The sequence below is a fragment of the Eublepharis macularius genome, chromosome 5 (assembly GCF_028583425.1).
Source record: "Eublepharis macularius isolate TG4126 chromosome 5, MPM_Emac_v1.0, whole genome shotgun sequence".
In the NCBI taxonomy this organism is placed as follows: domain Eukaryota; kingdom Metazoa; phylum Chordata; class Lepidosauria; order Squamata; family Eublepharidae; genus Eublepharis; species Eublepharis macularius.
The window spans coordinates 91,583,174-91,605,227 of NC_072794.1; the positions used below are offsets into that span (position 1 = coordinate 91,583,174).

Genomic DNA, 22,054 nt, shown 5'->3' on the forward strand with positions numbered 1-22,054 from the left:
CTTCTCAATACATATCCTCCTGCCCCGTATGTATAATGGGAAAAGCAAGGAAGGGAAAACCCCCAAGATTATTACAACCGTTAGAAACTCCCCCTAGATCATGGGCTGTGATTTCAATGGACTTTATTACCAACCTCCCCTCCCCCTCAAAAGGACATACAGTCATTCTGGTAGTGGTGGATCTCTTTCCAAAACAGGCTCATTTTGTTCCGTGTACCATAATACCCACAGCCAAAAAGCTAGCCAGCCTGTTCTTGAAACATATAGTGAAATTGCACTCGTTTCCTGAGAAGGTGATCTCAGACAGGGGCCTACAATTTGTTGCCAACTTCTGGTGGGAGCTTCTCCAACTCCCAGGAATAGAACAAGGATTAAGCTCCGTCTATCATCCACAGACCAATGGACAGTCAGAACGAACTAATCAGATGCTTGAACAATTCGTCAGATGTTACGTTAATTACCAACAGGATGACTGGTTGGATTTCCTCGATTTTACTGAATATGCATATAACAACTCAGTACATGCCTCAACAGGAGCCACACCGTTTAAAATAGTCCATGGATATGAAGAGAATGCTCTGCCTTTCGCTACAGCCCCTGAATCCTCATTGGGAGGAGACCTGGAGGAATGGTGGACTAAGTTAGTCTCCCAATGGGGAATCATTCAAAAAACTTTGGACAAAGCCAAAGAGGATTTCAAAAAGTTTGCTGATAAACACCGCTCAGAGGAGTGGGAGCTAAAACCAGGAGACTTTGTATATGTATCCACCAAAAATATAAAAGGGGAACAACCTAGTAAAAAAACTTGGATGGAAATATTTAGGTCCTTTTCCTGTAAAGAAAGTAATAAATAACGTGAGTGTAGAAATTGAACTTCCAAAGAGCTTAAAACAAATCCATCCTGTATTCCACTTCAGTTTATTAAAGAAAGCTCCCCTCAGGGATCAGTGGCATCCAGAAAAGGGACCACCTCACCCCATGTTAGTAGATGGACATGTGCACTATGAAGTAGAAGAAATCCTGAATTCCAAAATAAAACACAACAAGCTTTTTTACCTAGTTAGGTGGAAAGACTTTGACGAGGTGTTCAAAGAATGGGTGGAAAAATCCCATATGAACGCCCCTAGACTCATTTCTAACTTCCATAGATACTATCCTGACAAGCCAGGACCTTGAAAAGGGGGAGGGCTGTTTTTGGGGAGGCAGAATGTCATGTTTTACTGTGCCCATTCATCCATGCCAATATTACTTATGCTATGTATATGCTTAAGTGCCTGGTGTCACTCCATTTCCTGTTGCTAGTGTTCTAGTGGGTTCTCAAACGTTACCAGGTGGCTGTCTGATTACAACTTTGAACCTTTCTTCCGGACTATGATATGTCTTCTCTCTTCATGGCGTGATAGCACAAATATGCACAATGTTCTCACACAGAAAGAACAACAATGAATTGTTTGGGAATTGGGAGGGGGAAGGAAAGTCGGGTAGAAAAGGGATGTGTTTTTCCCATGTTGTCATTCTTGTCAAATTGCTACTAGCACTAATTAATTGCCTTACTCCTAAGTAGACCTTTGGACCTGAATATGGAAAGAACTGATTTCTGAATAAAAGTCATTTAACCGAGGACCTGTGTCTTGCTTTAATGAGCCAGGGATTTGTCTGCTGTATTCTGTCTTCCAGAGCCTGACACCCCCCCATCCCTCGTATTTGCTGATTGGGCTGTCCCATGGCCACTGGAGAGACAATTAGGGGTGGAGTTCTGGGGGGAAATATGTGCTTTTCCTGCTTGTTCCACTCTCATTTATTTTTTTTAAAGCCAAGCCAGGAAAGCGTTAAAATACTGCTGCTTCATTCCCTCCTGGCAGGCTGCCACTTTGTTTCTCAAAAAACACAGTTGTTTTTTTTCCTCTTTGACATTAGCAGAAGCCTGAAATATGCAGGGAGGGAGGGAAAAGAAGCCATTTAACCTTTCTTGGCTTTTAAAGCCAGGATGAATGAGCAGTAATGTTACTACTCATTACTGCTTTTGGAAAAAAAATGAGTGTGTGCTCATACCACCAAGGGAGGAAAGGAAAAGCAGCCATTTAGCCCCTTTCTAGGCTTTTAAAGCCAGCAGGAAATGCAGACTCCCAGAATTAGCTGGGGGAATCAGTTGCAGGCCATGTGGGAGGAGGACAGGATGCAGGGCGGCCAGTACATTAGTGGCGGCACGGGCAAGATTCAAACACTTGGGCCTGCCAGTCTAATCAGGCTGGCCCAGGTGACAAGGGGTGGGGAATTGGGCTAAGGACCTGGGAGGTGCCCTTTCTTAAGAGGGAGGCAGCACCCACCCCTTGTCACTTGGCTCATGACCGGTATCCCATCCAGTCCTCCCTTTCATCACAACTTTGGAGAGAGCAGGCAGTGTGGGCACTGTGCACCAATCCATTTGGAGAAAAAGAGGGCCCATGAGCTCTATTTCCTTATTATGGGGATCCTCTTAAGGAGTCTGGGGAGTGGGGCATGGTAAGTACATGCCCAGCTTGGGAGCTTTCAGAACTGCCTCACTCCTAAGTGGCAGGGGATCCACACAAGGATGCACACCCATGTGGTAGCCCCCTAATTGTCATCCCATGGTTCCCCCCCTCAGCAGGGGTCTGAGGGGACGCGGAGGTCATCGGCTGGAGGGCAGGTCTGCTGATGTTCAGATCAGTGCCCTATGCAGCGCCAATGTTCTGTGGGCTGTAATCAATAAAGTTGTGGCCTATTTTAACTCCATCATGGTTGTCTGGTGTATTTTGTCACCTTGCCTCCTAGCTCTCCTCTCACTCTCGGCACTGGCCTGCAATAAGCAGCAACATTAGGACTTGTTCCTGGCTCTGGAAAAAAAATAAAGAGTATGTGTATACTTAGGAGGAATGGTGAAGTGAATGGTGAAGCAGCCTTATGACCCTGACCTCGCTTTACTGATAAAAATGGTAGGAAAGGAGTTCAGAGAGCTGAGGAGGGTGGGAGTGGTTACTGGTCTACAGACCAATTAGCTCCTGTGAAAAGAAGGGTGGGGAGAGAAGCAGAAGGGGAGTTTTTGATTCTCCATGGACAGAATGTGCACCAGCAACAACTGGGCAGCAGCTTAAAAAAAATCACGGAACGTACACTGGGGGAGGGGGGCAGGGAAAAGCGGACAAAACCATTTCTGCTTCTCATGACTTCCTTGCAGGTGCAGAACTTGGGAGAACATGGGAAGCAGAATAGATCCTGAAATGCTGTAAAGTGACCATGTGGAAAACACCATATACCCATTTTACTTTTTTGTCTGATAATGCTACTGATACTTTAAGTAGTCTAAGTTTGCAATTTTTTATCTGCCAGACCTGATTGGATGGCCTAATTGTGTAGCTCCTTTGGTCATATGTTCATGGTTTGTTGTTAGAACTTGACTGTGCTTTCTGAAGAAATGAGCTGTGACCCATGAAAGCTCATACTCTACCACAGATTTTGTTAATCTTATAGGTGCTGGACTCTTGCTCTTCCCTGTGCTTTCCCCAGTTTATTTCTCTTTGGAATACTTCTGAAAACCCCTTATTCAAATTTCTTTCGAGATTTTAGAATTTTGAATTGCTTGGTTTTGTTTTCAAAATGGAATACAGTAAGTATCTTCCATTGTATTATGTTTTATTTCCAAACTTTCTACAGAGCATGGTTTGCCACAGCATTCGTTTCCTTTATTTTATGTGTACCTTTTCTTTCTCCTACATGCTTGATGCATATGGGTGGTACCAGAATGCAGGTGCTGTTAGCCTACACAGCTGCAGAGTTCCATCTTACCATCTTACCTAGGAAATGTACTTGAAGATTTAGAGCATAGTATCATCAATATGTGGACACACACACAATTCTACTTTCTGTCAAACTCCAGTAAAGGTATGCAGGCTGCCTTTGAAGAAATTTTGGAAGCTGCAGTTGGTGCAAAATGCTGTGGCCATGCTATTGTCTAGGCCCAGAGTGGTGACTATATAAATGATGTACTTTATGAGTTGCATTGACTACTAATTTGCTGCCAAGCACAATTGAATGAGCTGGTTTTAAGCTTTAAAGCTCAAAGTGGATTGCTTCCCCCTGTGTGAACATGCCTAAGCCCCTAAGTGCTATTTCATAGTAGAGAGCTACATTTGGGTAACAATATAGAGGACGTAAACTGGGGGATTACAGAACCTGGCCCCCTCCTGGGGTTGGCTGCCCTCTGTCACTCTGCCTGGGCTCCTAGCGTCCCATTGGAGGGTGGGGCTGGCCAGTTTCCATCTGCCCTGTCTGACTCGCTGTGGCTTGGGTGTCTTTTTCCATCCTCTGGCTGTTGGGATGGGCAGGGCCCCAGGGCCAGAGCCTGCTCTCATGGCACAGTCCAGCTGCCGGGTGACCCCGTCAGAGGCAGTTCTGGCCATGGCATTGCCCTCTTTCGCTGCCCCTCTGACTTCTGTAGTGGTGACGGTGGAAGCCTTACTCCGGGGCCCCACCAGGTGGGTGGGACGCCGTCATGGGTGGCTGAGTAGTTGGCTTCCAGCTGGCTCCCGTCCCCTCCTCCTGTTAAGTCTGGGGCTGAGCCTTGGACCCTGGACCTCGGACACATGCATTGTATGTAACATGTGAGTTTTCCATCAGCATCTTTCTAGACATTTTCCAGCCCTCTTCAGATCACCCAGCTCCATGGTAAGCCAGGGCTGGGGCTGGGGCTGGCTTCTGCCCCAAGGGTGGGAGTGGTCAATGAGGATCAATCTTGTCAGTCTTTGAGGAGGTTGATGTCCCAAGCCCCAACCACAGCCTTAACAGAGTATATGTTTGGAATTCTAAAATCCCCACCCCCAGAACAATTTGTAATCCAGAGGGCCCCAGGGTGTCAGGGTCATATTCACTCTTGTTTTTAGTAGATAATGATCATACCATGATTCAGGCTGGATTTCCAATTCCAAAATAAGCCCTCCCCTCCAAGGCTCAGTGCAGAACATTAAGTCCAGAGTTTGGCATCTTCCTTTTTTGGCCTGTCACAAGGAGAAAGCTAGTCTCTGTCCTTAGTTCCCAATGTAAGAAGAATACAGTTTGTGTCAGCTTATGGGTGTAACATTTTGAACATTATTTTCTCCAAAACACTGCATTACTTCATTTCTCTCTGTCTTCCCACTCCTACCCCAAATAAGTAGGCCTTTCTATGATTGCAACATGGAACCCTCAGATTTGACTAATGGAATTTGATTAGCCTCTCACCTTTTAGATAGTTAAACTATTAATGCTGAACGAGACTAGAAACTTTTCATGAAGCAAAAACAGCAAATATCTCATCTTAGATGCCTCTGATTAAAAGATTGACTGATGCAATATGCATTCATATCTTGAGTAAATAAAATGACTCCCAAGAAAGGTAAATACCTTTCCTAAGACATATATCCTTATTGCAATAGACAGGATAAAGGAAGTATATAAAGCTGTGTAACTAAGCCACATGGCCTAAAGTAATCAAGAATTTACCATTTTCCTGGCAGCACAGGCCAAAACCACAGATCCTCCCTATATCCTGGAACACAGAGTCAGAGAAAGGAGTTTATGGAACATTTTTTTTCTAGGTTTGCAAAAATATCACCCACAATTTAGGGGCAGGGATGGACTGAGCACTGAAGTGTTTCTTCCCACTCCAGAGCCCTTGTAATGTTCCCTAGATTATAGATTATGGAGAAAAAGAAAAAGGACCTGGAATGCCTGACCCTTGTTCCTGAATATGGCTGTCTAAAATTCTCTTGAAATATTTTTCTGTCTGGAGCTCTGGATAATACTTTTAGACAGGAAATAGATTTTGTGTAGAGCTGGTTTATAAATTCAAGAGGCACCTTAGGGCTTTCTCCAAAACCATATGACTGACAGAGCAATTCTATGCATATCAACTCAGAATGGAGCTTACTCCCAAGTAGGTGTACCAAGATTGCAGCCTAGATCACCATGAGCTGGAAGCAGTTCAGGTTAACTTATTCCCATGACTACCATGAAGCTAGTGATCATGAAAATTAAGGCTATTTATATAATAAACAACTGATCTATCCAGAGTGGCAGGAAAGTAGTTTTATGCATCAACACCCCCCTACCCATTTATGCATCTTAAAATAATTCCTGATTCTGTTCATATGGCTGTGTGTTCTCCCTGAGCAAATTGTCTAGCAAGGAAAGAGGGGCTATGAATATTTGGTTTCTTGTCAGCCTCTTAAATTTCTTGCAATATGTAGAGGCTACAGGTAAGCCAATTCTTAAATGTCACTTGAGAGAAACGGGAGCACAAAATGCATTAAAACAATAACATTTTTGTTATATAGTGGCATATAATGGAATATGTCCTCAGAGGAGGCATAAGGAAAACTTAGCCTACAGAATTTTACAAAGAACGTTAACCGCAGGATAGAAGAGAAAGTTTAGTTTTTAAACTGCATTTAGCTTGTGGTTAAACATTTGAGAAATCTACAGCCATGTGTTTTTGTGACAAGGTAAAAATGATATTTACTCCTCTGGCATGTATTTCTCTGAGTCTTTAAATTGTTGTTATATTACCTTTTTCTTCCAAAGTCAGTCTATGGATGACAGGCCATGGCAGAACGACCCCTATACCCTCACAGCAAGAAATCCATGCTCTTGGTTGAAAGGCTTTTATTCAGGAATCAATTCAAATCCACAGATATGTCCATAGGATTGCTCAGAAGGAAAGCAAGCAGTTAAGCAGGTTGACAGGAATGCTTAAAAGTGTGAAACCCATTCTTCTTCTAGAGCCCAGTTGCTCATCCCCCCTCCCACTAGTAAAACATAACTTTCGGCGCTAAACAGTCTTTGGTACTGCTTGCATAGTTTACATACCCAGTCTAGACACTAGGAAGGCATAAGATTAAAGTTGAAACACAGTGATTCAAGAGAACGAACAGTTTACAAGGTCAGAGGCTCTGGGAGCTTCAAAGTAGTTAGATAAGACACCTGCGGCTTTAGTAGGCCTGTGAAAGCAAGGCAATTAAGATATTGGCAATATCTCAACTCAGTTGCTCAAAAAATGAAGTTACTAGCATGGAGGAAAGACTATCGACTGGTTTTCTCTTTGATCGCCTTTCCATCTGAAGCTAGTATAGTTACTCTTTACGGGAGTCTAAGGTATTTATATTTGAGTACCTTGTTTTATGTGATTTTTATTGTACTTAAATATTTTTTTTAAATGAAGTTACTAAACAATGCAACAGAGAATCTTGCCATTGTTTTAAGTCAAAACCAAATGGAAATTACTCTTTTAACTTCTGAGCATTTAAAAAAAATTACTTCAAAAAAGGCCTTTTTAAATCTTAGAAGCATCTCCCTATTCCTTGTGGATGGATTTAGAAGGACTTGGCTCTTGTTTTGACCACAGTTACTGTAATTCAACAAAAGGCTATGGGCATGATATATCAGCATTTTAAATACCTCTGCAATACTATGTTGCTTGCGTTTGTTAATTTTTAATCACTGGCACTACATAGCTGGTGATGTGTATGTAACTTTTTAAATAAATAAATAAATAACGCTGTAAAAAGAACTGTTGTAAAAATTTGTTTTACTTATGGTGCCATCCTAAACAGACCTACACCCTTCTAAACCCATTGGCTTTGATGGAATTATAAGATTATAGCTCCGTTTAGGATTGCAGTGTGACAATCTACAGTGATATGGCATGAAGCTCATTGTGTGACCAAGATCCAGTCTTTTCCAGCCTATTCTACCTCCCAGGGTAGTTGTGAGTAGAGATGGGCACAATCCAAAAAAAAAAAATACCGATTAAGCCGTTCGTGGATCCAGGCTGCTGCCGAACCCAGGCCACCAATTCTAACCGATCAAGTCCCATTTCCGATCCGGAATTGGGAAGGCCAAAGCGGGAGGGCGCCCCGCTATTTCCAGCGATATAGGAATGGTGGTTGGTGGCAACGGCTGCTAGGCCCAGCGGGCAGGGGGAGGCGGCGATGAGCCGCCTCCCTTCAGGGAGGGAGGGGACATTCACACACACACACACACTTAGAGTAGGGGGGGAGTTTTTAACCCAGCAACGAGCCACCTCCCCTCAGGGAGGGGACATTCCCAGGGCCGGATCTACAGTTGCCAGCACCCAGGGCAACCATAATCAGGCTCTTGTGCGTGCGCGCTCCTGGGTCACCCCCCCCCCGCCCACGCAGCAAGCCGGCTGTCCTGGTGCGCTCCAGAGCTGGCGGCAGCGCGAGTGGCTCGGCAGCTTCGCCGTGCCGTTCACCTGCCCCGCAAGACAAGGGGCGGCTGGCTTGCTCGCACACCCCTTGTCCTGGGGAAAGGCGAACAACGCAGGTGGCCTCCCAGCCTCCCGCGCTGCCTTTTGCCTTTCCCCAGGACAAGGGGCGGCTGGCTTGCCCACGCGCCACTTGTCCTGGGGAAAGACGAACGGCGCGGGCAGCCTCCCAGCCTCCCACGCTGCCTTTTGCCTTTCCTTTGTGCCCATGACTTCAGAACACCCCCTTCCCCCTCCCTCGCCTGGGTTGCTGCTCCGTGGTTGGAAGGAAGCCTGCTAATCAAGGAAAGCTGGGGTTCCATTCGTGTTTCGAGGGTGACAGAAGGAGGGCAAACACAGCTCATTCCCCTGGCTCCGTTGCCCCAGGAATAAATTACTGGTGCCAGAGTGTCTGCAATTCCGAACAGAAACCAATATATCCGATCAAGTCCCGAACAAGCAAACCCCCGACTGCTGGATCGGTTGCCGTGGATGGAAACGATTAGCTGAGTCGCGATGGCGCAAACGCCAAAATTGGGGTTTTTTTGAAATCGTAATTCAGATCGTGCCCATGTCTAGTTGTGAGCATAAAACGGAGGAACAAAAAACCATGAACATCACTGTGAATTCCTTGGAGAAAAAGTAGGATTAAAATGCTATGCTGGGCTATGGGCTATGCTGATTCTTCTCTGTTTTGTTCTTAGCACTAAATATTTGAGCTCTCCCATCTTAGATGAATATAGACTTCGAGTGTTATTGGTCTTATCTTAGAATTAATTTTCTATGTTTGTTTTTAAATAGATACACAGACATACAGCAATATATATGCAGGATAGAGTAAGACAATACTTATAACTGTAGGGGGTACACCTGGAAGTGCTTGGGCTGCACCTGATGAAATCTCAGAAGCCATAGAAGTAGTGAACTGTTCTATCTTATGGCTAACAGAAATACAATTCATTATGCACATTTCATTGTCGTAAGTTATTCCAGATGCAGAAGCTGGCTTTTCATCACAAATTCTGTTTTATTTTGACACAGAATTTGGAAACTGATTTTGTGTTGGAGGCATCCTGTTCTCATATTTCCATGCTAGGTTAGGCACTAGAACCATGGAGGTGGAGAGGAGAAAAAGGTGGTTGGGTGCAAATTATATTTTTGTGTTGAAAGCATGCTTATTATTCTGCCTCCTCTTCTATTTCTTATACCTAGAGTCATTTAATGTATTGTAAAGAACACATGGGCTATATTTTATACTTACAGGCCACCATGTCATGGATCTTCCAGCCAAGAAATAACCTCCCACTGTTCCCCGAGTGGCTCGCAGAGAAGACTGAAATGAAGTGAAAACTGTTATGTTTCTGAAGGTTGGTATTTCGATCTAGAAAAGAAGGTGCTGCTTTTCCTTCTTTATTTCATCTACCCAGTTATGATTTGGACTCTTTAACAAGTACTTTCAGAACATCTTTGTCATCTATCCCTAGAATGTTAGTGCATCAGTGTGCCTTACAGAAACTGGAATTTATAGAAAAATGGAAAAAACAGCTCAATAACTCAGTACAAATAGTGAAAACATCACTGTAATTAATGCCTTAACTCTGCTCTAACAACAGCAGGGAGACTACTTCCCAAAGATTTTTGTTCATCAAATTACAGCATATTCTTTTTCTTATTTAGAACATTTACCATGAAATCCTAAGGAGAGTTACTCCAGTCTAAGCCATTGAAATCAATGGGTTTAGACTGGAGTAACTCTGCTTTGGATTTCACTATTAAACTCTTATGCTGCTTCCTTGCTTTCTCCATGTTTTCCATGGCAAAGCTCCAGCCATCATAAACCTGGCTGCCACTTGGAAGGCATAACCATTCTGGCCTACAAACTAGATATCTACAAAGCAACAGACAGACATTCTTTCAGTTCAAAGTATGAATCAGCTAATCATAGATTATGATAGTTATACATATACATACTTCCCTTTGCCCTGGAAGGTGTGAAGAGGAATGTAAGCAAGTCAACTAAGGATTACTATGATTGTTTTTTCTGTACGTATCCAGTTGTGGGCAGAAATTGAGGTCCTTCAATGAAATGGAGTAAGTTCAGAACTAACACAATACATACTTAAGATACTGAATTTGTTGCCTTAAGTAGGGGTGTGCTCTGAGAAAAAAATGGTGGATACAAGATTGTGGCAGGAATTTTTACTGTGATTGCTGATTTTCAGGTAGACTTAAATCTGTATGGTTTTTCAGGTTATAGAATTTTGGGACCATTATTTTCAATGAGGAATTCAAGTGTCTGGAGATGTTAATAAAGATAATGGAGATGTTAATCTCCATATTTGCACAGAACATAGTCCTCCCTCAAATCTAAAGACCCCCTAAGTTTCAAGCAGATTAAACAAAAGGGTTCCGTTTTATAGACCCGCCAAGTAGGTGCATCTTGGCACAGGCACACTTCTCTCTACTGTTTTCTATGGAGGGGAACTGGCAGTCAAGCAAGCAGCCTAGCACGAGAGTGCTGGCTGGCCTCTAGCCACTGGTGCTGGCTGGCCACTGGCCAACCCTGTCTGCAATCTTTCCATGTTGCCACTCTGTCAGTTTCACCTCCCCTTCTGGGAGGCAGAGAGGAAATAAACCCTCTGAGCAGCAATCTTTCCTTTGCTGGCTCTGTTTCCTTTCACAAAGTGAGAACTTTTTTGGGGGGTGGAATAGGTAAGTGTTGGGTCCCCCCTCTTGCTAAGAGGGTAAAGGGACATGGCAACCCTATCTGAGGAACTTGTTCCTTGTTTCTCATTGTAGAGGTTTCCTCCTTGGTTTGTTGGCTTTTCTGGTTGCTTTTAGTTAGTGGGTTACCTGTCTTCCACCTTTCTGCAGATTAATTAGTGATTAGTGGGTAACATCACATATTTCATTGCTTAGGTTTCCCCTGTAATACAATAGGTAGTACAGTGTATGTGTGTGCCTCACTAGACAGACACTATGGCAGAGAGGGGGCTGAGAGCATCTTATTCAATGGGCTGAAAAATCAGACCCCTTTGTCCAATTCAGTTGCAACTTGGCAAGTCTTTAGAAGGGAGGCTGGCCTAGGTTCCCTGATATTTTGATATGAGTTGGTGAAAAAATGTCATGCATGAAAATAATAGACAGATATTCAATCAGATCTTAATGAAAATGCAACTGGAACCCGATGAGTCTTCATGGTACGACAACAAATTTTCCAAGAATCCTTAAAACTGCTATACCTTCCATTTCTAAAATTACAATACAGAATTAAAACAATATTTTTTCCAGTGCACACCCTAATTTCAGGCCTACAACAAAACTTCAAGGTGGTCTTGAATAATGCTAGTACCTCTTGGTCTAGCAATCAAAAATCTATTGTGTAACAAATATCTTTGAGTTTTTTTAAAAAAACTCTGTTGTAAGTAGACAAGAAGACTGAAGTGCAGCTGATACTAGATTTATGCCCACTAGCATATATTAAAATTAAAAAACTCAGTCCTTCCTACTCAGAAGGACCTAAGTGCCAAGTTTGGTGTGAGAGCCACTTTGGTGTAGTGGTTAAGAGTGGCAGGACTAATCTGGAGAACTGGGTTTGAAGCAGCCCATACATGGACTTTCTCTATGGTGGCCCCTATCCTGTGGAATGACCTGCCTGAGGAAGTCAGAAGAGCCCCCACTCTCCTTGCTTTCCGTAAATGATGCAAAACTGAACTATTCAAAAAGGCTTTTTACTCAAATGGGAGGGCTGCATTGTAGGGATGGGGTCTCAGGTGCTTCACTAACAAGTTGGGGATCATAGACTTCATCACCATTTTTGCCTCATATATTATCTGCTGCTTTAAATATGTACTCCTATGTACAACCATCACTCCATGCTGTCTAATGTTAGTCCTAGAATGATTATGTTTTGCTTCAGTATCTCTACTATGTCTTGGATCCTTGCTAATGCTATGTCTTTAAACTTGTATATGTTTACCTTATGGTATTGTATTGAAATGTACTTACTTGATACTGATTGTATTAACCTCATACTGTGTAATCTGCCTTGAGTCTCAGTGAGAAAGGTGGACTATAAATGACGTAAATAATAATAAAAAAAAATTCCGCACTCCTCCGCTTTAAGCCAGCTGGGTGACCTTGAGTCAGTCACAGCTCTTCTAGAGCTCTCTCAGCTCCACCCACCTCACAGGGTGATTGTTGTGGGGATAATAATAGTATACTTTGTAAACTGCTCTGAGTGGCCGTTAAGTTGTCCTGAAGGGCGGTATATAAATAGATTACTACTACTACTACTACTACTACTACTACTACTAATAATAATAATAATAATAATAATAATATAGAGGATACTGGGAATTCTGTTCAGTGCTCCCAAGCATTTCTTTAGAATAATAGCCACAACTGGGTTCAATTTGGATCAGGCCTATGGAGTTTTAACCTTTCCCTCCATGTGATTTTACTGCCACAGAGGGCTCAACTGTGGCAAACATACAGGCACTTTGTACATAGCTTATAGGTTTGCCCCAATAGGGAACATTTATTTATTGGATTTTTATTCTGCTGTACCCGCAATCAGGCTCAGAGCAGATCACAATATTTTAAAATGTACAATAAATATAATAAAATTTTGCAGCAATATAAACATTAATGCTACATAAATTATAAAACAGCCGCATACATTTTGCCCCACTGCCTCAGTCTAATAACCCACTGGGTTGGGTGGCCAGTTACAGATGGTTACAGAACCGGAGGGGGGCATATACTGCCCCCATGGCAGGAGGCTGATACAATACCTTATGTTGCCCATCCGCCTCAACCCCCATATGTCTGACATAACATCTCTGTCTTGCAGGCCTGGTGGAAAGATAGTAAATCTAAACAGAGAGTTCCACCACGTTGGAGCCAGGACTGAGAAAGCCCTGGCCCTGGCTGAGGCAAGGCCAACCTCCCTAGAGCCAGGGACCACCAGTAGATGTTTATCTGCCGAACAGAGCAGTCTCTGGGGAACAGATGGTGAGATGTGGTCCCACAGGTATGCTGGTATGTTAAGGGCTTTAAAGGTTAAAACCCAAACCTTGAACCTGATCCGGAATTCTACTGGGAGCTAGTGCTGCTGGCAAAAACTGGTGTTATATGTGACTGGAACAGAGTCCCGGTCAAAGTATGCGCTGCTGCATTCTGGACCAGTTGTAACTCCTGGATTAGACCCAAGGGAATCCCAGCAAAGAGCGAGTTTCAGTAGCCCAGCGTAGAGGTGACTGTTGCTTGGATCACGGTAGCTAGGTCATGGACTGAGAGGCAAGGAGCAAGTTGTCTAATCTGATGAAGATGGAAGAATGCAGATTTGGCAACTGCTATGTCCTGGGCCTCCATTGACAAGGAGACATCCAGGACAACACCCAAACTCCTTGCCACTGGCGTAAGTGTCAGTGGCGTCCTATCAAGGGGTAGGAGCTGGATCTCAGAATCTATCAGCCCATGACCCAGGTAAAGGACCTCCATCTTCATGGGGTTCAGTTTCAGTCTGCTCTGTTTCAACCAGCCAGTCACAGTCTCCAAAGCCCTGGCCAGATTTTCTGGACTAGAGTTCAGCCAGCTGTCCATCAACAGATAGAGTTGGGTGTTATCAGCATACTGATGACAGCCCAATCCAAAGCTCTGCACCAACTGGGCGAGAGGACACATGTAGATGTTAGATAACATCAGGGAGAGTATCGCCCCCTAAGGGACACCACACACTAAGGGGTGGTGAGGTGATAATGCTCCCCCAGCACAACCCTCTGTCCCCAACCATGGAGAAAAGAGACAAGCCACTGCAAGGCAGTCCCACAAATCCCCATGTCAGCAAGGCAGTGAGTCAACAGATCGTAGTCAACTGTATCAAATGCTGCTGTGAGATCTAACAACACTAGCAACGTTGGCATCTGACCCTCTCATACTGCAGTTCTGATCTGAACTGGGTCCATGTGACTACAATTTACAAGAAAAAAAGTGCTTAGGCATTTCAAATATAGAAGTTCCAGTGTCCCATATAGATTAAGTCTAAGATTTTTGAAATTAATGAGAATCAGTCATATCCTACAATGCTGGGAATTCTTAAGTAAAGGAGCATTTCTTAAAACCGAAACATCTGTCATTCTAAACTATTGTGACATAGCTTGATCTTAGAACTCACCCATATTCCAAGAGCAAGGACAAAGATGAAGTAAACAACCACAACAATAATGTCAGGAATTTCAAAGGCAAAGCTTTTTCCTTCAGGCTCGTTGCTCAGTGATTCTGGAGTAGCTGGTGTTTGGCTCATGGCTGCCAAAAAAGTGTTGATTGTTGCCTCTTTATCTCACAATGGACTTTGGCATATGTTTCTCTTCATTACTTCCCTTTAATAATAATTAACAAGTTTGAGAAACTGTCAAGTGTTGATGAAGAAACAGGCAAGTCTGTCAGGAAATTCAAATTTTGAGCCATTTCATGCATTTCACAGCTTTAGTGGTATGTGATATAGACTTGTACATGCACCTGCTAAAGCTGGAATGCTATATTGGCTGCCTACCATTTTTTTACATCAAGTAAATTGGCTATAACTCCCCTTATACACAATGTTGGGGTATTTTTAAAAAGACATATAGTCAATTCAAATACTGCAGTTTTATCCAATATACAATAAGGGTTTGTAACATAGAATTGCCAGTCCCCCGCTGGGGGTGGGGAATCTCCTGCTCCCACCTTCCTCCCACCACTCCTGCTTATCTGGCCAGCAGTGGAAAAGGCAGGGGAACATGCCTCCCAGGGCACACTCCCAGACAGCATGACACACTCTCACACTCCACAGTGGGCTGATTTGGACCCCAAATGGGCCTGATTTGGCCCATTTGGGGCCTAAATTGGCTCGCTATGAAGCATAGGAGCTCTCCACGGCCCTTCCAGCCATGCTTCCACACTCAGCAGTAGGCTGAATCAGGCCTGTTTGGGGCTGAAATTGGCCTGCTGTGAAGTGCAGGAGCACTCCAGGGCCCATTGCACCACCCCAGCAGCACTCCTGCACTCTACAGCAGGGCAATTTCATCCCTAAACGGGCCCAATTTAACCCTGAATGAAATTGGCCCAAAACTGGCCACTGTGATACGCAGGAGCACTCCAGGGCCCATCTCACCACCCAGTTGCACTCCCTCACTTTGCAGTGGGCCAATTTTGGCCCCAAACAGGACTGATTTGACTCCAAACAGACCAAAATTGGCCCACTGTGGAGTATGTGAGCACTCCCTGGGGTGGCATGAGGCCCTGTGTGATGACATCACTTCCCAAAAGTGACATCATCACGCAGCCTGGGAGCATGCACCCACCTTGCATGCTCATGAAGACATCTAAAATGATAAATGCCAGGTCTCCCGCCTTCCACCCAGAGGGTAAGAGGACCTGGCAACTAGACATGGGTGCGAACCAAAAAAAATTAATGAACCAGTGGTTCATGGTTCGGTGCCGACGACGATCCCGAAATCACGAACTGCAACGAACATTTCCCGTTACCGAACTGGTTCACGGTTCACAGTTCTTTGCACGCAGAACGGCCCCCATGGCACTTAAAGAGCCCATATTCCCGGGGAGTCTTTTGCAGGCTCTCCCCTACAGCCATCACCCAAGTTTGGACAAGATTGCAAAAGGGATCTTGGAGTCATACCCTCTCCAATCCAAGGCCCCCAGGAAACTCCCACTCGACACAATTAGAGCCACCAGTTGACGTTGGCCCAGATTGCAAAAGGGATCTTGGAGTTATACCCTCTCCAATCCAAGGCCCCCAGGAAACTCCCACTCGACACAATTAGAGCCACCAGTTGATGTTGGCCCAGTGTGCAGAAGGTGGTTAATGACGGTGGCCGCCAGGCCTGGTGGCCACGGGGAGGCGGCAATGAGCCACCTCCCCTTTAGAGGGCAGGGGGTTGGGCTGCTTGCCAGTGGCATCCCACATGTGCCCGCCCGCCAGGCCAAAGAGGAGTGCGCTGGTATTCCCGGTGTGGGTGGGAGAGGACATGTCATTCGTATGGGGGCCTGATCCCCCAACAAGCGAGGGTCCTCACTCGAGGGTCCCACTGATGAACAGTGCAGCAGCAGCTGACAGCACCCACCTTCCTGCCTTGCCGGAAAGGACAGGAGGGAGAGGAGATTTCATTTGGAGGGGAAGTGGGAAGATCCACCAACAGCCACGCCGCCACCTCTGAAGCTCCCACTGAGCTACTCTGTGGCAGCAGCCGACAGTACCCACCTTCCTGCCTTGCCAGAAAGGATGGGAGGGAGGGGACCTGTCACGCGGGGGGTAGGTGGGAAGATCCCCCTGCAACCGCCAGTCCAAAGTGGAGCATGCTGGTATTCCTGGTGCAGGCCAGAAGATGGGTGATGACGGTGGCCACCGGGCCTGGTGGCCACGGGGAGCCAGCAATGAGCCACCTCCCCTTTACAGGACAGGGGGTCTGGCTGCTCGCCAGCGGCACCCCCCATGTGCCTACCTGCCAGGCCAAAGAGGAGCGTACTGGTATTCCTGGCGTGGGTGGGAGAGGACATGTCATTCAGACGGGGGCCTGATCCCCCAGCAAGTGAGGGTCCTAACCCAAGGGTCCCACTGATGCAGCAGCTGACAGCAGCCACCCTCCTGCCTTGCCAAAAAGGACGGGAGGGAGGGAGAGATGTCATTTGGAGGGGTCAGAGTGCTCCAGACAGGGACAGGTCGAAAGAGGGTCTGTGAAGTCGGAAGATTCTAATAGCCACGAGGCCTCCTCCAAGGATCCCACTGAGGAATTCTGCGGCGGCAGCCAGCATCAAACACCTTCTTGCCTTTGCGGAAAGGATGGAATAGGACAGGACCGGAGAGGTCGTTGGGAGGGGAATGAGTGTTCCGCAGAGGGTGAGGTGAGAAGAGGGACCGTGTACTTGTGTGGGAGAGGAGGGCCGAGCCCGAGACTTCCTGGCTGCATTGCGCAGCAGGACTGGGATGGAGGGATCCCACATCCACCCTGGAGTGTGCAGACTACTGTGGCAGAGGCTTGTCTTCTCCCCCTGTGTCACAGTGGAGGCTGTCGCCAGCATCACTCACCTTCCTGCCTTCACAGAAAGGACATGACTGGTCGTGGCGGCATTACCCATTCACACCTGCCCAGAGGGGACTACCACTGCTGTTGGCAGGGGCCACCATGACATGCAATTTTATGTGCAACAGCAGTTGATCTTTCCCTTGTGGCCCAAAGCTGAAGCATCATACAGCAGCCACCATCCAGCCTTCACGGAAAGGGTGTGAGGATGAGGGACCCATTCCCCCCTGCTCAGAGGAGGCAGCGGGTGCCCATGGAAAGGGGGGGGGGGTACCGTGCAGTGCCATGCTAACACCAGCAGCAGCAGCAGAGCTGCTCCTCGTGGCAGAAAGCGGCATCAGCTCGCAGCACCACACCTTCCTGCATTCGTGGAAAGGGTGGGAGGGAAACATTCCCCCCTGCTCAGAGGGGACACCAGGTGCCATGGAAGAGGGGATACCGTGTGTTGCCACTCTAACATCAGCAACAGCAGCAGAGCTGTTCCTTGTGCCCAAAAGCGGCATCAGCTGGCAGCACCACACCTTCCTGCCTTCACGGAAAGGATGGGATGGGAAAGACAGGAGAGGTTGGGAGGCATCTGAGCTGATCCAGAGAGGTAGAGGTGTGAAGAGGGAATAGGAACTTGTCTGGGAGAGGAGGGCAAATGGTCACCAGCCATGGAAGAAGCCCCGAGAACTGAGGGAGGCTTGAGCCTGCTGTGGTTGCGCTGGGCCGGCTACAACCCCTGGGTGGCTCAGAGCCCGGATAGGTCCAGGTCCATGGAAGGGTGCTCCAGTAGGTTGAGGTTGACCTTGATGAAGGTCAACATGTCCACCAGGTCTGAGTGCAGACGTGCACAGCAGGGACGGAGGAGGTCTCCCAGGTGGGAGAACACCCACTTGCTCTGCACGCTGGTGGGAGGGCAGGACAGGATATTTGTTGCCACGATGGACAGGTCTGGCCATCAGTCAGATTTCCTCGCCCAATACTGCAACGGGTTGGCAGGGGGGGGGCTCGGTGGGCTCAGAAAGGTACTCGCGCACCATGGCCCCTGCCGAGTCCTCCACTGAGAGGGACATGGCCGCCATGCAGTGGCCAACCAAGCTTCCCACTGATGAGGCCCAGAGATCGAATGCATCCATTGGGGTGGCTCTTCCCTGGCATGGCTCTCTTCCCTCCTCCTCCTCCTCCACTGCCTGCCCCTCACTGCTGCCTGGTTCCTTCTCTCCTGCCCTCTGTCTCTGGAAACAGAACACCGCTCTGCGGAGCTCCTTTTTCTAGTGCTGCATCTGGCCTGCCTGCGTGGTGATGCTGCCCTTGATGCGGGGGTCACAGAGGGAGGCCAGTTGGTAGGGCGCCTCACAGTGTAGAGGATGCAGGCATTCAGCGACACAGGCCTGGATCCTCTGGACAAAGTCCCGGACCCTGGGGAGCAGCTCTTGCCCTTGCTGGAGCTCCTGGGCCAGAAACTGGTCTAGGCCGTGGGTCAGAGGGAGGACCTGACCCTGGCTGGCCTAGTAGGAGCACAAGAGCTCAGTGGCATCCTTGAAGGGTTTCAGGATCCAGGACATCTGGGCAAAGACTCTCCAGTCCATGGAGCTGAGGCTCAACTCCTCTCCCCTCCTCAGCACATCCGAAGAGGACAGGATGTCTTCCAACGCGTCCTTCTGCTCCACCAGACGATGTATTATGTCATAGGTGGAATTCCAGCAGATGGGCAGGTCCTGGAAGTGTTGGTGCTCGGGGTCCCCTGCCTCCCCCTGCCTCTGGAACAGCTCGCGGGAAGATTTTATGCTGCGGGAAAAGTGGGAAGCGATGCAACAGCAGCTGTCCAGCAGATTGCGAGTCTGCAGGGTTCCCTCGTCCCAGCTGTCCCTTGGCTTGCTCCCCAGCCCGAGCATGTCCTGCATCATGAGGTGCAGCTTGTGCACCATTCACACCAGGCCCGGGAGGGATTCCTCTTTCAGGACTGCCAACATGTTGGCTTCTGCATCCGTGACCATGAAGCCGCAGACAAACCCTTCCACCTTGGACATCCACTCCCTCAGAGCTGCCTTGACGGTGGCGTCAATGTTCTTTCCGGTGTGGACTTCGTCCATCCCCCGGGGCCTGAAGAAGAATCGTCCTGTAGCCCGGTGTCAAGTTGGTACCTTTTTACGGCTGACAGATCTTGGCCTGGGGAGGCAGAGGTCCTCTGGTTGCCACCAGTGTACAGTGATGGCAAGGTATCTGTGATGGCAGCTGCTTCACAGGTCGGCCATGAAGTGCACTGTTCTGCCTTGGGCGGCCGACAGGTCTCTGTGCACCATGTCTCGCACTGCCTCGTACAGGGTAGGCATGACTTGACGCCCAATGGTGTCGAGGGCGGGCATGACTCGACGCCCAAAGGAGAACCATGGGGCAAAGTGCTAGAGCAGCAGTTGGAAGCCCACGCCCTCCACGACCAATAGGGGGAAGCCTTGCAGGGCAATAGTCTGAGCCACCACACGAACGCCCACCTCCTGAGTCCTTGACCTCACCCTTTTCAGCAGAGCCACCCCCAACCTCGATGGAACAACTTGCCCCAGGGCGGCCTGCCTGACCCGCCCGCTCCCACCAGCCACACCCTCGAGGCAAGGCTTCTTGCTTGGGGTGCATTCCGGAGACCCTCCCATTGATCCCGGATCAGACAAGCTGGTGGCCCTCGGTCTCCCTCCAACGAATGTTACGCTGGCCGAGGACGGAGACCACAGGCTCGGGTGGTGCTTCTTCAGGTGCCTCTTCAGGGCTGTCAATGACAGTTGCTTCGGGTCATTGCCTCTGCACACCAGGCCCTCTCACACACAGCACCACACCACACGGGGGACAGTAGGAAGGGACCGAAATTGCATCCAAACATTGAGGTTGAACCGTGGCCCACTAACGGTTTCAGGGGAGGGAGGATGAAGGGTTGCTGCTGGATGTGCCATGTACCTGGCAATGGAAGACGGAGTGATGGGTGGACTGCAGGCTGGGACAGCACCACCGGTAGTTTGGGATGGGGACAGGATGGATGTTTCCTCCAACCACAACCATTCCTCCAAGGATCCCTCGGCCTCCTCCTTGTCAGCATTACATTGCTAGAAGACTGCAGGCAATTAGTGGATAGCCATTGTCTCTGACAGCTTCTTGACAGCTGTATGTACCTGACTGAGCCAGTTTGGTCTGGTTCCTCCCCTGTGAATGATGCAATGCAGGAGGAGCTAGATGACTCAGCATCTGACTGCTGATTGGACACTTGTCAGGGCTGAAATGTATATATGTGTACATGTTCTGTACTGCTTCCCTCTGCCTAATAACAGACTGTCTGGTGAAGCACTTTGTCGAATTGAACAAAATATTGGTTGGCTCTTTGGACTGTATATCTTGTAAATAAATGTAAATAGTTTTAGCACTAGCCTTTACTGGTGCCTGCGACTCTGCTTTGCTCACCTGGGGCCTCGGTGCTGGGATGCACGTACACTGACACTCCTCCCCCCAAATTTTCAGGAGTTCCTCTTCCACAACTGGCAAGACCTCTTCGGCCTCCTCCACAGCCACAACTGGTGATTTTGGTGGAGCGGAACTCTTTGCTGCTCCAGAGTCCTGCACAGCACTGTTTTGCATGCTGCAACCGGGACAATCTCTGCACTTCCCCCCACGACCACTCTTGTCCCCCATCTGAAGCCTCATCATGCCAGCCATCAACAATTGAGAAGAAGAACGGAGATGACACCGTGAACCCTCAACCGAGGTGCCCACCGAGCTTGGCCCCAGGGCCTGGCAGCAGCCCTTGCACCAGACGAAGGGATGTACTAGAGCCCTAGCCCACCACTCCCACAGACCTGAACAGATCAGGCACTAATGTGAGCCCTCAGCCGAGGTACCCACCGAGCTGGTCCCCAGGGCCTGGCAGCAGCCCTGGCACCAGAGGGAAAAAGGGACTAGAGCCCTAGCCCACCACTTCCACAGACCTGAACAGATCAGGCACTAATGTGAGCCCTCAGCCGAGGTACCCACTGAGCTTGGCCCCAGGGCCTGGCAGCAGCCCTGGCACCAGAGGGAAGTTGGGACTAGAGCCCTAGCCCACCACTCCCACAGACCTGACCCAATCAGGCACTGATCAATAATCAATGTGAGCCCTCAGCTGAGGTGCCCACTGAGCTTAGCCCCAGAGCCAGGCAACAGCCCTGGAACCAGAGGAGATAGATCCCTATCCCCCAAATCCAAGCTGAGAGCGGGACCACAAGTGACGCCTGACACAGGTTGGACACTAGTCACAAGTTTTGATGGGAAATGTAGGCATCCTGGTCTTGCAGCTTGACTCTCTGACTGCTGTCCAATGGACTTTTCAACTGTCACTTGTCCAACATTCCGCCAAGCTGCCTACATTTCCCATCAAAACTTGAGGGAAGCTGGCAAGTGTCCAACCTGTGTCAGGCGTCACTTGTGGTCCCGCTCTCAATTATACTCTCAGTCTCTCTCCCCAAAGGCTAGCAAGTGGCAAGCAAGAGCTCTGTCCCACTCCACTGCTCGCTGAAAGTGAAACCCAGCCTGGGAGCCCATGGCTATTTATAAGCACAGGTCCCATTGAGCAACACAGGAAGTTTGTGTTTGGCCATCAGAGCTGCCTATCAGGGTTTGCAGGGATGAGATTGGAGTGCCCATGGCTACAGGACTCCCCCTTCCCCCTCTCTCCCCTGGGTGTCTTCTCCCAACTTGTTACCGCTTTGCAGCT

The 22,054-nt window shown here is 47.9% G+C and overlaps 1 protein-coding gene across 4 annotated transcripts in view; it reads right to left on the reverse strand.

Annotated features, from left to right (window-relative positions):
• Positions 1–22,054, reverse strand: part of SLC5A9 (solute carrier family 5 member 9) — a 105,093-nt gene that overhangs the window by 70,601 nt on the left and 12,438 nt on the right. For all 4 annotated transcript variants that reach the window (XM_054979162.1, XM_054979163.1, XM_054979160.1 and 1 more), the window contains exons 2-3: positions 14,436–14,640; positions 9,519–9,590 (exon numbers count right to left, since the gene is read on the reverse strand). In XM_054979162.1, the coding sequence (XP_054835137.1) occupies positions 9,519–9,590; positions 14,436–14,564 (201 nt within the window). In that variant the 5' untranslated portion in view covers positions 14,565–14,640. The remainder of the gene's footprint in view (positions 1–9,518; positions 9,591–14,435; positions 14,641–22,054) is intronic.